Raw genomic sequence first — 16683 nt, 5'->3', positions numbered from 1 at the left:
TCGTCAGGACATACACTACAATTTAACAATCATGATTGTTAAATTGTAGTGTATGTCCTGACGAAGAGACGGGTACGTCTCGAAACCGGTAGACAGAAGAAGTCGGTGAGTGGTTATTTACTAACATTACTAATATCACTATGGAAAGCTTATTTGCCTCCACCTAAAATTTGTCTTTATATGCAGTTAGAATAGTTTGGCATTTAGGCGATGATATACTTAAACTCTTTATCTTACTGGAATCTTCAATATTTAGCCGGGAAAGGGTCAACATAGATATCTTTTTCATTTACGATCTGTGTGTTATCACTTAATAAATTACGGAATTACCAAGTTTTTTCTTGAATAATTGTAATTTACGTCTATAAAATACAAGTAGTATTTTAAATTATTGTTCGTTTGTCCATTTTTAGGAATTTAATTTTACTCTCTTCACTTCATTTCGTAATTTCAAATTTTTTATTTTTTTTGTAATTTCATCCTTTTAAGTATAAAAAAAGAGTAGTTGCCACTGGTCGATGAGACCAATCTTCAATTTGAATAATCCTAGCCCGATTTAACTAAGAGTAAATTTTGTAAGAGTTTGTCGATCTGTAAGCGTAATATAACCGTAGAGATTCTGAATTTATCTCGTTGAGATAAATGAATGCGAAGATGATTGCAAACAGTGAATTGTGTGATCACAAAGTGTCATGATGTTTATGATAATGTCACGGTTGTATGTGCGACTGGCGACACTGTTATTTGTGGATATAGCTTATCTGATCTTGTGCAATCTTCTTCTTCTTCTTCATGAGCCCTCTGTCCTCCACCGCTGGATATAGGCCTCTCCCCCTTCTTTCTATTTCCTCTGGTTGGTTGCTGCTTGCAGCCAGTTTTTACACCCCACAGCGACTATGCCGTCGGACCATCCCTCTTGGGGTCTTTCAACTCCTGTTTTGTAAAAATCCAACGTGAAATTTTTGGGGTCCTTGGGTAGTTGTGTAATAGAGGTACATAAATGACGCGATAAAGAGCGTATGAAAGAGACGAACATTTTATGAATCTGCGTAATTTAATCCTCACTATTTGTGTGTCAGGTTTTGGCTCAACATTATAATGCACAGTTTTTAAAATAGTTTTAAACAAAAACAAAAAGAATAACCCGCATAGCCTCTACTTTAAGAAGCTTGTCCGCAGGTAGGATAGTAAGAATAGGGAAGGTAAATGTGAAAAATAAATCACAAACATCCTGACCAATTGAAAATAAATCTTTCTCTTTAAATTTATTTTGCACTTGGCGGGAATCAAAGCCAACTTTGAAGCGAAGTTGATTAATACACATTCAATAATTTTCCCATACAAAACATACGTGAGACCCCTTTTTGTCTGTTTTGACATCCAAATCTACATTTATTTCTTTCAAAAACCATGACTTTGGATATCACCGTTCGAACATCTATCATATTGTCTGAGATGTCGCATTTTGGCTTTATAGAAAATTCACAAATAACGGTTGGCTAGTCGTATATCTTGAATTAGTAAGAAGAGTACAGAAGTTTTCTTTCGTCTCGACTGGCATATTGATATTTAAAAGACTGAATGAAATGGGCTTATTATTACATACCATTCTCTAGGGGTATGTCGCTATGAAGCCTTCTGATTGACGGGTATAAATAAATAGCTGTTTTATATTAAACTCATTTCCATTCGACTTTACTTTCTACATTCTTCTATCACATCCCCAATTCACTTTATCAATCTTAAATAAGACGAGTCATTTCTGTTGCACAACATTTTGAGTGTGTCTTGTTCGCAAATCTGGGTATTCTACACTTTGGATTTGTAATTAAATTATTTAAAATGAACCGCCCTACCTCTGGTAATTTTTAAAAAAGTACGTAGAAAATCCTCATCATTCATTTTTCATAAGATTACTCAATAACAATACTTATTTGCAATGTACCAGACAATTTTTTTTAAACAAAAGACCCATTTATTTATTTATTCACACAAACGCCTAGAGGGCTTTTACAAGTAAAAATTCAAGTTACGAAAAAATTTTGAGTTGTTTTAAGTATTTATGATCCTTTTTATATCCTTTGCAAGTCAGAGGCTCTCAACATAAAATGTCACGGGATAATTTTTTGGAGTAACATCTATTAAATTCTTTTACATATATGTTTTGTATTGAATGTAATATCGCTCACTCCTTTCAAGAACGTCATAAATAAAAAATCATCAATTTTCAGTTGTGTATGTTTTTGGAATGTCCAGAAAATGTACTATATCCCAGCAAAAGCGGCATATTTTTAACTTAATATTTACCCGCTACAGGAAAGAAAGTGTTGTTTTTTGCATTTTGAAGAAAAGGTATTATTTTTTTTTTAAATACTAAATATTTTTCAAATGGAGAAAAAACCTTTAGGTTTTACCTAAAAAGATACGTTGCACAATAAAAAGTTTAATAAGTAGCTTGATATTTATTTTTAATACATTGTATTATATTTTTAAACTTTAAAAACGTTCTCCTGAAAAATCAAGTTTTTTGATTTATGACGTTCTTGAAAGGAGTGAGCGATATGTCAATCAAGATAATCTTGTCATATTCTGCAATGAGGTAGCCAGCGATATTGACCTCAAAATACTGAATGCGCCGTATGACACATTCTTATGCGTAGGGCAAGTAAGAACAATTTGACGTATCACAAATGGGATACGGCTTGTTGCTTTCAGGCGATAATATAGCAGACGTGTCACGTATATTCATATGGGTAGGGCGGTTAATTGAAAACGTTTGTAGTCTTTTTAATTTGTTTACGCGGGCATTTTCTTGCCATGAAATGAAGGGAACACAATATTTTGTATATCATACCATATACCTATCTACATTTTAATATCGTTAGACTTATTGAAATAACTTAAAATTCGTCATTTTACACATTTGTATATTGTAGTAAATGACCACTTATAAATGAATATATGAGAATTTCTTCATGTGAATTTTATCCGTGTTTGGTTCTAATGTTTTAAATGTCTTGACTCTCAATGTGTACAGTAGACTCTTCATTTACCAGGATGGATGAAAAAAATACAATTTCATAATTATTATCCATCTACTCTTTTTGTACATACATGTAAAGAAAAAAAAACATTACAAACTTACCACACATAATAAAAACTGAACTGTTTATTTTTTTTTTATAAATTAAAATAATACAATCCTGGCAAGAAAACATCTTTTATGTAGTTTGAAGAAATGTAAAATATATAAATATATATAAAGAAAATAATATATTATTTAAATATTTTCTTTCAATTGGATTTCCACCTTTTTATTTCAATAAATTGCTTCTTTACTTTGTAAAAGTTCCAAACGGATAAAACAATTCATAGTAAGATAAAATCATTAGCATTATTTCAAATATATATTTATACATTAAGGTACTATTATAATATGTATTTTATTGAATGTGATCATATTGTTAAGATATGTAGCGGATATATTGTTATTTCAGTTAATTCAGTGGATTATTCAGGTGTTTAATTAAATTAAAATGAAATTAATTTAGTTTGACACACGACTGCATTTTCTTTAAACGCATTGACTACCACAATGAACTTTATTCTACTTTCATTGATTCGTTTAGCTTTTTCGTGTATCCATTTTTAATTTCAATTTTAATGCCACTATCTTTTACTAAAACCATCTGGCTAAACACGAAAAAGACAGATTATTTATTATTAAGGATTGATGGCTAAGCATCAATCGACCTAACGGGTAAAAATACCTTTCCCATCCTTAATGAGTTGACATTTGGCATCAACTCAAATGACAAGACGATTGAAATTTTGTAAAATAAAAATAAAATGTCATAAAAAGGGTGAATTTTTTTAATTTTTTTTATTCATTTAATATATTTACATTTTTATTTATAACATAATAACATTTTAATCATTTATACATATGGAGAACTTTTATATTTTGATTCGCTGTGCCTCTCCATAAAAGAGTCTGTGCTCTTGTGCTTGGAAAGGGACTTACACTCGTGGTTTAATGTTATATAATAAAAGATATAATAGTTTTTTTTTATATATTTTTTTTAAGATTTAAATGTATAGAGCTTTAATTTTTTTCTTAAGGATTTTTATATCATCTATTTTTTTATTTCTTTAGGGAGTTTATTGAAATGTTTGATTGCCAAATATTTGAAGTTTTGCTGAAATTGCTTGGTGTTGCATTTTGGAGTAGAAAAATCGTTTGAGAATCTCGATGATAAATTTTTTGTTAAATTTAAATAGTTGTCACCCTTTGATATTTGAAAAACTGCGGTTTTTTTATAATTGATAATTTTGTTAATAAATACTTTCTACCTTACTATTTTAGTGCTGATAAGTCCAATCGTGTTTGTAGATAATTCCATCAAAAGTTTATAGCGCTAAAACGGTTAATTAAGGGTCAATGTGTTCAAAGTTCAATGTGTTAAGTGTCAATGTGTTCAAAGTTTAAAGAATGTCAACCCTTCAAGAACAGATTTTTCTTCCACTCTTTCCAAAAGAAAACTCAATATTATTTCCTGCCTTGAAGAATTGTTGACATAGGAATTGTTGATACTTTATGTAAAGTCTAACAGCTAACGGAATTTCGTTGGCCATGTTGATATGAAGATCTATAATTTTAATATATTGATGTGTGCTCAGGACAAAACGTGATGTTTATATTACGCAAAGTTATTTTTTAAAGCAGTATTCTATTCATTGCAAAAATACAATGTTTGTGACTTTTAGTATCATGACCCAACCCTTTTTATTTTAAAGCGGGATTCTATTCATTGCAAAAATACAATGTTTGTGACTTTTAGTATCATGACCCAACCCTTTTTATTTTAGAGCAGTATTCTATTCATTGCAAAAATACAATGTTTGTGACTTTTAGTATCATGACCCAACCCTTTTTGTTTTAAAGCGGGATTCTATTCATTGCAAAAATACAATGTTTGTGACTTTTAGTATAACTTTTAACCTAACCTAACCTAACCTAACCTAACCTAACCTAACCTAACCCAACCCTTTTTATTTTAAAGCAGTATTCTATTCATTGCAAAAATACAATGTTTGTGACTTTTAGTATCATGACCGAACCCTTTTTATATCTTATATCTTTTGCAAGTCAGAGGTTCTTAATATAAGATGTCGCCGGATAATTTTTCGTAATAATATTCTTAAGGATATTTTTACAAATATATTTTGTATTGAATGTATTATATCAATCAACATATTCTGCAAATGAGGTAGCCAGCGATATTAACCTTGAAATATTAAAGGTGAAACATGCGGGGTACAGCGTGTTGCGTTCAGGCAATAATATAGCAGATATATCACATATGTTTTTTTAATAAACAAATATTTCTCTTCTTGGTATAAGCCTTGTGGCCTGTTTTTAAGAGAGATTAGCCTCCTGCGATGTGGGTTCCCAGCTGTCAAACTATCTCTTTGGTGGTCTGCCCAGAGACGTCTACCTTGGGGTTCTCTGTGCAATGCAATGTGGGGGAGTCTGGATGGTTCCATCCTCCTCACATGCGCATACCATTGTCTTCTTCCTTGCCTTCCCCACCTAACGACATCTTCGATCTCGCATATTTCTATTATCCTGGTGTTCTTTTTTCTATCTTGTAGACTCTTGTCAGATATGCTCCTTAAAATCTTCATTTTTGACATTCTTAGCGCGTTTTTTGTGACGTTTTTCTTGATTATCTCAGACTACAGAAATGGATATGATGCATTCTGATACTAAATGTCACATTTGTCTGTTTTAAAACGTTTTCCTAGCTTACTGTTGCTGAAAATGAATGTTTAGTTTTTCAATCATAGTTATTGACAATGTGAGGATACTGTTTGAATTATTGTAAGATATTTGTATGATCTGCGTTCTGGGCACTTACATCATTCATCATATTATATACACGCATATAAATTTATCATTTCACGGTGTGAATGTATGGAGAAGAAAAATTTGAATCAAATTGTTTTGTAATATATCTGACGACAGCTCGTCAATGTTTGAAGTTATTTTTTAATGATAATCTGAGAATGTTAACTGTAAAAATAAATATATCATTTAAAAATATATTCGATCTTGTCTCTGAATCCTGCCACCGATAATTTTATAATTTTTGTTTTCGTTTTAAATTGACTCAAAGATAATTTTCTTTCGCTATAATTTATTATTACTGTTACATGTTAAAATATGAAATATGACCCGATCACATTAGTTGTTTGAATATATTCTCTTTTATATACTTTTCACCTTCAGCTTTTCAATATACCCATGCCTCTAGACCGATTACTCGCAACGCGGCAACCATTTTAGGCAGCACATCTCACAGTTACAAGCTTCTTTACTAGAGCTGCCCGAACCGCTCAAGTTTCACGTTTACAAATCAGGTGCATGCGTACTTGGTGGTTTGTAAGATAACTAACACACTCACACTCTCTTTGCAGACTACTCAATTCACTAACACTTGGAAATATTTAAACATGACTACATCTCAAGGTCCATCTGTAATTTTAATGGAATCACTGTTCACTTTTAATCATTTTAAGAAGTTAAGCCGCGCAGAGCAAAATAACTGATGAAAATTTAATGTTTTACCATGTAATTTGATGTGGTGACGTGCAATGACATATCATATCTCGTGATGACACATTGTGTCTTGTAATGATATGCTGTGTCTTGCAATGACATGTCGTGTCTTGCAATGACATGTTGTGTATTGCAATGACATGTTGTGTATTGCAATGACATGTCGTGTCTTGCAATGATATGTTGTGTCTTGCAATGACATGGTTTTTTGCAGAATGAGAGCACCATTTAATGTTGACCACATCAACCGGTGCCTAACTCTACACTTAACCGAGATGTTGTTGTCAACATTCCATAATTGAATGAAGGTTAGGTAGTTGAAAGAACAGTGCCAACATTATAAGTATGGATCAGATGTGTTCTTGTTTCGACGAAGTATTTCATTTTGGTTTTGATTTATTTTTTCCTATACAGCCGACCATTGTGGGCTCGGCTCCGCAGCCTCCGCTAACATCCGCTGCCGCCTCCACCCTACCCAAAGCTAGACCCTCCTCCCTCGCCCCCACGGGGTCCCTCCCCCACCCCCACCACCGCACAGCATCCTACGGGACTTGCATCGACGAAGAAGACCCCCCGGAAAGTGTCCCCAAGAAACCGGCCGCGAAGAAAGTCAGCTTCGACAGCCTGCCCATCAAGGAATTCCAGCGGGATTTCGAGGAGTCCTCACTGCACGATGTAGCCTTGACGCCTATCCCCGACACCGACTCACCTTCCGATACTAACAAAGCATGCGCCGATACTCCCGTTAACAGAATCTCTATCGCAAACTTCAAACCGCATTTCTCCACCGGCGTGCTCGACGCCAAATCCTCATTTATCAGCGAACACTCAGATATAATTATCGGCGATTCCGATATCATCCTTCCGCCTCCGCCGTCGTTCGGTACGCGAGAGCAGATCTACTCCGTCGAAGACATTAAAAGCGTTCTGCCCCCTTCGCCGCCGCCTAAACCTAAGTTCAAGAAAATATTGAAACCCTCGGATCGTCCGCCGTTGCCCCCTGTAGATTTCGACAGTACCGATTCCGAACTTCCGCCACCTGTCAACCTCGCTACATTACCGCCACGGACGTCCCTCTACAGCGAAACAGCCCAGATATCTGTTTTTCCCGTCGCTTCGAGTCAACATCTCGTAGATGACGTATTTGTGGGTAAACCCCCACCGCTGGCTTCGCAACTGAGTTCCGATTCCGACGAGCCAAGCAATCCGTTTAATAAAATGTCCGAAATACTGTCTCCTTCCACACCCGTTACTTATCCATCCGTAGTAACCATAGACTCTGTGAAAGTAATTCCAGCAGCGGAACCTTTTACCGCTCAACCTAACGCCTCGATTTTCTCTCAACCGATTACTCCTGCAGTTACTGGCCCGATCACTCCCGCGGTTACCCGCCCGATCACCTCTACGATCACTCGCCCAATCACTCCTGTGATCACTCGCCCAATCACTCCTGTTACTCGCCCTATAACGCCAGTCACCGCTCGTCCAGTAACGCCTGTTTACTCTTATCCGACGACTCCCATTGTCCCCGAAACAGTCGACAGCGCAGAAAGGGAAAGAGTCAAAAGTCCCGAACTCATCCAAGTGCACTTGGGAACGTTGCCCAGCATATCTCACATTCCGAACGTACCTTGCAGCTTGCACCCTAGCGAGACCCAACTCAGCGGGGAATACTCCCAGCCAATTTACACTCCGGTCTATCCCGCTACGAATGTTCAATCGGATCAGTACTTCTTCTCGGGCGAGTCGCACAGGGCGAGTGTTAACATTCCTCAATCTGCCACGTTCCCCATTACCGGAAAGACGTTTCCGCCGCTTTCGACAGTGTCCGGGGCCTACAACCCGTACATTGTGAGGGATTCTTCGGTCCCTCTGGCTTCAATAGGAAGGGCTTCTCCTTCGTCGCAATCGGAAGTGGAATCCTATTCCCAGCGGGTGCTGCAGTCTTCTATTAAGGCCGCTTCCACCGACACGTCCCCCCGGTCTTCATACACCGAGAGACGCGTGCACTTCAGCTCCCTGGCACCGAGCCCGTACAAACACTCCACATTTGTCCAAAACACCTCACTGAAGCCTAACGAGCCCCTCGTGAGTCGGATGTTCAGCGCCCCGTGTAGCCCCTCGCCCGCGACAAGTAGCGCGCTCACTGGCAGGGAGGCCGGCGGCGCGGTGCAAGCCAAGAAGCACTTCATTCTCGGCGAGGTATGACACCTGCGACTGAAACTTCACGCTAACTGAAACAATCCATTGGCACTTGTCATATTATTCAACATCATCAATTACGATTTACCAACTAATTACTTGGTTACATCGCTGGTTCAATGCCAAAAGGCAATGTAATGTAAACACGACTGCTTTCTAGAATTACAGATGTTCTCATTAATAGGTGAAAATACAAACTAGTCAGTTTGTATTTTCACTTGTTGATAAGAATATCTGTAGTTCTCGAAACTAGTCGTGTTTACATTAATAAACTCAATAAAGTAGTCTTATTCATGTATTTAATTTTTATATTTAAATCATCACATTATTCCACAAAGTTTTTTTTTTTTTAACTAAATATGCCCCTTATTTTAAAACGACGTGTCATACATTGTTTCAGTTACGGCAGTGAATTAGTGTACTGATGATAAAATTTCTATGATTTCCAGCCTTTTGTATTATATTTTGTTTCCCTTAATTAATTTGCATGTACGGTTTTGATTTGGTACTTACTTCTGTAGATATTATTTTAATCTAGAAGTTTCCCTATGGTTGAGTTTTACTTTTTATTTTTGGTACTTTGATTTATATTAACAAACAACTTTTGTATATTAATTTGACTTTCCTTACGTTTCCTCCGATGTTATTTATTTTCAGATATTTTTTCAATAATGAAATACTGGTTAATTTTGATGCGCTTCGATCTGTAAAACTAATTTTGTTTAATTTATGAAGGTTTCACCGCCTCACAGTGGAAATCTGGTCAAAGCTTCGGTTAGCGACAAGAAGAAGTTCTTTGAGAATGCCATGGAAGAGAGTCACAAACCATCTCCAAAACCAGGTAAGCGATCCCTCGCTCATAACTCTAATGTCCTTCGCAATTCTAGGTTTCTCCAGTTACCAACAAAGATTTAAACACACCCAAAACGTTGTGAATAAAATAACTGGTCAAATTATAAATCTTCAAATTTTGTCCGCCTCCGTGGTGTAATGGTCAGCGTGTTAAGCTACCGTGCTGGAGGTCCCGGGTTCGATTCCCAGGGGGTTTGAAAATAAATATTAGTGATTTTACACTGTAATATTTATTTAATATTATCCTGGACTGGTTCCTGAAGCGCAAGAGTGATCACCTTGCCTTCATGCAAGTAATGATCAAGATAACACTGCGTCAATTCGATGCGGTGCCCTATGCACCATTGGGTGCGAATAAGGGTTATAAGTAAGTAAGTAAAAAATGGAAGATCATGTTTACAGTCGTCTCACAGTATGTGAAATAATTCATTAAGGATCTTCTTCATCATGTGGATTCCCAGCTGTCAGTCCATCTCTTCGGTGTACCCAGGGATTGTCTACCTTGGGGTTGGGTGTGCGACACAATGTGGGGGAGTCTGGATGGTTCCATTCTCCTCACATGCGCATACCATTGTCTTCTTCGTTGTCTTCCCCACCTAACGACATCTTGATACGATAATTAAAGATCTTGCATACGCTTAAAAGGGTCTCTGCTAAATAAAGCTTACTCAAAATCAACCACAGATATTATCGCAAACTCTTTGAGTTTTTTTATTATGAACACGGCTGGTTTCGAGTACATTTGTAGTTCCGAAAACTAGTTGTGTTTATAATAGTAAACTCAAAAAGTGGTCTTATACAAGTGCTTCATATTAACATTTTACATTAACTTATTTCATTTTAATTTATGTATTTATTATTTACAGAAAAAGTGTTCAGTTTCTTGTCAGCGGATGAGATAGAGCGAATGAAGCAAGACGAGGATAAGAAGATCGCCTCTCTCACGAGGGCCGAACTGGCCAGTTGGGCCATGGACCAGCACCCCAACCAGAACAGTGACGAGGAAGACTCCGACCCGGAGCCCTTGGATAAACAAAAGTAACATACTCTCATCTATGCTATCAACAAAAGTGACATGCTTTCATCTATATTATGCAGGACTTTTTTTTAAAACGAAATAGGTCCCGGAACTCATTCATTTCAGGGTTTCTACTAAAAAAATATATGTTTTGAATATTGAAAGCATTAACTTGATATATTATTGATCATCTTGATATATTATTTCGAGAAATAAAAATACTTTGTGTTCTGATCCACTCACATTTTTATTTAACCAACTAGTTTCGGCAACAACCTGTTGCCCTCTTCAACAGGTTTCCTGAAGTATTAAGTAAGAAATATAAAAAAATATATATTCAAATATCATTTAAATATTCATTACAATGCCATATTTTATCCTTTTTACGAATTATATAAATAAAGATTGTAATTACGTAAGTGCAAACATTATTTTGTCAAATTGATTTTTTTTAAATAATCTTTATAAAAGGTGCTGGAATGCCGTTCCCTCGCGTTATTTGATAAAAGCCCTGCTGATATGTATTGATTATACTTCAATTACTATCATTTCAGTTGATAACATTAGAATGAACTTAACCCAAACTTTTCGCTAGGACAAGATAGAGGTCTCTGGTGAACTATTATGTACCTATATTTACTTTTTGACAATTAAAAGCTCTTCACTGACATACTGCAGTTGTTTAAGGATCTCGCTGCATCCATCTGATATATTGTTTATCCAAACAGATGGAGTGGAGGTGCGGCCTTGCTAGCACCGTCCGCCAAAGCAGAGAGGCGGCGGCAGGCGGGGGTCACGGGGGGCGCCGTGCTGAGCGCGGAGGAGGCCCGTGCGGAGAAGGCGCAGCGCCGCGCCGCTTGGAGACAGGCCAGGCTGCGAAGCCTCGAACAGGTAGCTATACCCAACTATAACCATGATCTCCGGGGATCTCATTCAATCTGGATTCCCGTTCAATTTGAATTCCCGTGGTCGAAACGAAGAATGAAGACGAATGTTTCTTCCTTCACAAATGTTTCTGTGGTTGCAGGTATACTTTTCTGTACATGAACATATAATAATAATAATAGATTTGGATAACTTATATAGCGCCATTTTCGTAAAATAATACCTCAAGGGCGCTTCATATGGGATACGGCTTGTTGTATTCGGACAATAATTTACCAGGCGTATCTAGTATATTTGTACGGCTAGGGGGATTAAGTTTATGACTGATGAACGCCATAAATTCTTCTTCTTAATGTGTCGTGTCGGGTCCCACCGACGTTAACTATCACTTGTGAGATTTTATTTATTGTTTCGGCATTAACTTTGTGGTAAGACATGTTACAATGATTAAAGAAAACACTTGTTTTTTACCACTTGAGTTTTATTATAGACTACATGTTTCAGAAGTTAAACTTCCAACATTCAGGTCTGTATAGTAACTAAAATTAAAATTAAATAACTAAATGTATTTATAGAACAATTTTATATTTTATATTTTAGTTATTATACAGACCTGAATGATGGAAGTTTAACTTCTGAAACATGTAGTCTATAATAAAACTCAAGTGGTAAAAAACAAGTGTTTTCTTTAATCATTATCACTTGTGAGAGTGTGTCCCTATTTTGGGTAGTCCAAAACAGCTATTTGAATGTAATTTATATTTGAAGCACTCACTTTGTAAATTTCCATTTTATAATTAAAATGTAACTTTGTTTTAAAATCGCTATAACTGTTTTATAATAATGTCTACCGGTTTCGAAGCAAACCGCTTTTTTAACAATACTGATTAATATTAGTATTAAGCGGTTAGCTTCGAAACTGGTAGACACTATAATTAAGTTATAATAAAATATTTATAGTGATTTTAAAATAAAGTTACATTTTAATTCATTTTTTGACATCTCCTCAAAGATGAAGAAGAATATGGAAGTCTGGGCATTTACGGGGCTGACGACCGTCATAGGCTTTATTTGATTAAGTGATTAAGTGATTACTTTACACACGTGTAACATTCACCAATCCTACCCATTATTGACAACCACACTACTCAAATGATTGAAAGCTCTATATATATTAACCAATTTTTAAACATTTTTCTTGAATCACTAGAACTTCACTAGAGACATCTATTGGTGAGATTTAATTACACAGCTATTTGACTTTCCATACTCCACTCGTGTATGTGCCATGAATTGAGATTGGTTGATATTTTTAGGACGCCATAAAGGCACAAATGGTCATGAAGACGATGGATGAAGTGGTCGGCAATAACCACATCATCCCTGAGATGACTCCTGCCGAGGTAAGATTTTCCTTTTAGACGTCATTCACCGAGATTTATAATAACCATAATGTATTTTCTACAAATTAATGTCATTCCAACGTATCGGTACATACCCAATTTTAAAACCAGCTAATGAAATGTCATTCAATCATCACTTCCAAATCATATTGATTTGTATAAAAGAAATCACCTCGGATTTCACTCTCAACACTCTCCTTATCAGTCATCATTCACTTTGTGTAATACCACTTAGAAACTCTACTTCACTACCAAAATTCACAAAGTTTTGGTTATCGTGAAGTAGAGTTTTTAAGTGGTATTACACAAAGTGAACGATGAATGATAAGGAGTGTTATATTACCATATCACGAAGTTAATAATGCTTTTAAAATATAAAACATAAAATTAGTTTAAATTCTGTACTATTTTCTCCGCCTCCGTAGTGTAATGGTCAGCACGCTCGGCTACCGTTCCGGAGGTCCCGGGTTCGATTCCCAGGGAGGTCAAATAAATATTAGTGATTTTTTCACTGTAATATTTATTCAATATTACCCTGGACTGGTACCTGAAGCGGAGGGCTGATCACCTTTCCTTCATGTGTAAACGATCAAGATAACACTGCGTTTATATGACGCCGTGCCCTATGCACCATTGGGGTGCGGATAAGGGTTTTATTATTATTATTATTATTTAGTTTATTAATGATTGAAATAAATATACATATTTTTTCAAATACCATATAAATATCTTGCTTCAAGCACCGAAATACATATGAATAGCTTTGCTTTTGAATGCTTTGTTTCATACAATACATTGTTCACTTATTTATATAAAATTATACAAATTACTTCCTTGCTTTTGTCATAAATGACGATTTTTTTCAATCATGAATAGATAGCTCATCAAAAATCATTGACCTTTTTGCTTGGGACATCATCTTCTTGGAATATGCCACTATCATCCCAAGTCACATTCATATTTTCAAGATGTGGGTTTATCGACTGCTGTGATGGGATTTTGCTATAACAAAACTTATTAAACCTGAACTGTGTTTGTTTTTTAATGGTTTAAAGCTGTTTATGGGTTGAATGTCCATTAATTTGTTTGTTTTGTTGTCGTGTAAGGCTAGTTTCATACTGGGGACAAAAACGCCGGCGGTAGACAAAAGCGCAACATCTGACATTTGTATGATAGAAAAAAATCGTAACAAAAATGATTTGTTTTTCCGATTGAATTGAATCACCGAATCCATTCACTGCTTTCGTTTATGTCAAAGAATAAACATTATTGCATGCTAGTTTGTTCATGGAAAATGAGTGATTTTATTTTATTTAAAATTTTATTTAGAAAAATATCACCCTTTAATTTCAAATTAATTAGTTGTTTTGCAGCAAACGAAATATTTATTTTTATCTATAGAAATTACATTTTAATATAAATAAGCCCACTTAATATTTAATTTATTATTAAATTTATATTTTTAAAATGATATTGTACCATTTTAACGTATTATTTTCTGGGTATTTTCCGACTAACTTTAACAAGAACGCGGGCCATTTGATTTTCATGCAGAAAACCAGGTTTTGCTTAAAATAGCCATACCTTTTGATCTAAAGGTTATATTCGAATTCAATTTTTTTTTAAATAATATATATGTAAAATATTTGATTTTCATATTTTTATAATTTTCTTGGAATTTTTATATTTTTTTCAATATTTTATACACAGGATCTGTTATTGCGTCATTTCCGCGTTTTTTTGTTCCCATTCAGCCTAAACAAGCTAATATGTTAGAGTTTCAATGTGCTTATAACACTATTACGTTGTATACCAATACCATAGATCAACTCTTAGTTCAATTTATAATATCAGTATTCAAAATACATATCTCCTCCAAAGAGATACACTTTTAGAACTACACATCTTAACTGTATGTAAAAGTAAACTTAAAGTAAGTACATATGTAGTCTCACTAAATCCCATAGCTATCTACTAAATTTCATGTGATTACCATGCATCAATACATTGTGAATGTTATCAGGTTTATGGTGTTCTCCATCGACTAATTAAAGGGCTTTGATTATTAGTTATAAAAATTAATCAAAAGATGGCAGTTTCTATTTATTATTTATGCGTGAAATATGATAATACCTCAGCTAATATCAAATAAATATGCAATAGATTTATTTAAGTCCAACAAGTTGAACACTGACTTGTGATAAATTCTTTGATATAAAAATTTGGTATGTTAATATGCTCCGCTCTTTGGTTTTTTATGAAAGTGTATAGTGACAGTTCAGTAGACTGACCTCTATTAGTAAGGTGTCTAGATACTTAAATAAAAAAACATGCGGGGTCTATCATCCCTGTGTTATCCTGTAATTTTTTTGTATGGGTATTGTGTATATTTGACATTTTCAGTATGTTTTTCAGCAATTTTATTTTTCCTTTACGGGGTCAATATTTTTACCGGAATACAGCCAGTAGTACCAAATATTTGGTCTTCTTTGTCATATCTTTGTGGTGATACTAATAAGCCAAATTGTCTTTTGATTGATAAAAATACAAGAATAAGCGCAAAGATATTTAATGATCTGAAAAAACCTTTGCAGTTCAAAAGGCATGCAGCATAGTGGCAAATAATACACATCAAAATGACATGTTGTAATCAACGATAGCTGTCATGAATAATATAACCTTTTTAATAAGTGTTCCTCATATTAACATATTAAATATTTTTTTTTGTCATGAGTATAAAGCGCCTACTTTTTCTCTACTTTAGTATTATTAAATGTTATTTTGTACACTTCTTTCTGATGGAAATGTCGTCCAAAAGTTGTGATTTGATTAGTGAACGATTTGTACTATGAGTCATTGCATTAGCTGAGGTATTACTGTAAAATTTCAGTGATATATTACGTCCATGTTTATAATTTATGATCAAAGCCCTTAAATCACTAAAATGGTGCGAGCCTCGTTTGAATGAGTCCGAGTGATGTTGGCGAGGGATGCTCGGAATGTTTTCATAGATCACTGCATCATGTGGTACGTGGTGATTATGTTATAGCCGTGGAAAGTCCCTCGAATTGCCATTCGCACCAAACCCGGACCCATTCTCGCCATCAAGGAGAAGGAGAAGTTGTTAGACGAGAAGATAACCTCCAAAACGGAAGAGTACATTTGCCCAATATCTGGCGACACCCGCGTGCGAACCGTCGAGTATATCGAAAAGCTTATTGAGAAAGAGGTACGGCCGCCATCGCGCAACCGCACGCAGCAAACAGTGAATATTGCGGACGTCGGCTTGTGGATATGTATTTTCTGTATTGCTATGTGCCTGTGTGTGAATATCTATAGAGCTTCTTGTACCTTATACACTCTTTCAATCCTCTCCAGACTTCAGACAGACCTGTTTATTTCGCTTATGAATCACGTAATATATGACAAACTGACGGGACACCCTTTCCCCTTTTGCTGACTGACCGATTATTATACAGATGAACGGAAACTTGACACAAAACTTGGCACTGACAATACGTGGAAAGGACATAACCATCTAATCAGACCTCAACCCTAATGGCTAGGTACGTTTCACCTACGTTAACCTGCAAAGTGCGGATAAATCTGTCTTTTTGTGTTGTTGCAACGCTCTTTATGAATTCACTCGTTTAATTTACAAGCAAACAAACTTTTTCCTTATTAAAAAAAATAATAATTTA

General features: G+C 35.2%; 1 protein-coding gene across 17 annotated transcripts in view; it reads left to right on the top strand.

Moving 5' to 3' along the window:
* Positions 1-16683, top strand: part of scrib (scribble planar cell polarity protein) — a 327417-nt gene that overhangs the window by 304453 nt on the left and 6281 nt on the right. For 10 of the 17 annotated variants that reach the window (XM_088256719.1, XM_088256715.1, XM_088256710.1 and 7 more), the window contains 6 exons: positions 7037-8824; positions 9560-9665; positions 10543-10714; positions 11423-11585; positions 12896-12982; positions 16032-16211. In XM_088256719.1, the coding sequence (XP_088112845.1) occupies positions 7037-8824; positions 9560-9665; positions 10543-10714; positions 11423-11585; positions 12896-12982; positions 16032-16211 (2496 nt within the window). The remainder of the gene's footprint in view (positions 1-7036; positions 8825-9559; positions 9666-10542; positions 10715-11422; positions 11586-12895; positions 12983-16031; positions 16212-16683) is intronic. The other 7 variants (XM_088256718.1, XM_088256716.1, XM_088256709.1 and 4 more) reach the window with 3 other exon arrangements.

Source organism: Brachycentrus maculatus, unplaced genomic scaffold (genome assembly GCF_059751285.1).
Source record: "Brachycentrus maculatus isolate JH-2025_06_01 unplaced genomic scaffold, ASM5975128v1 h1tg000065l, whole genome shotgun sequence".
NCBI classification, from domain to species: domain Eukaryota; kingdom Metazoa; phylum Arthropoda; class Insecta; order Trichoptera; family Brachycentridae; genus Brachycentrus; species Brachycentrus maculatus.
This window is presented reverse-complemented; position numbering and strand designations above follow the sequence as displayed.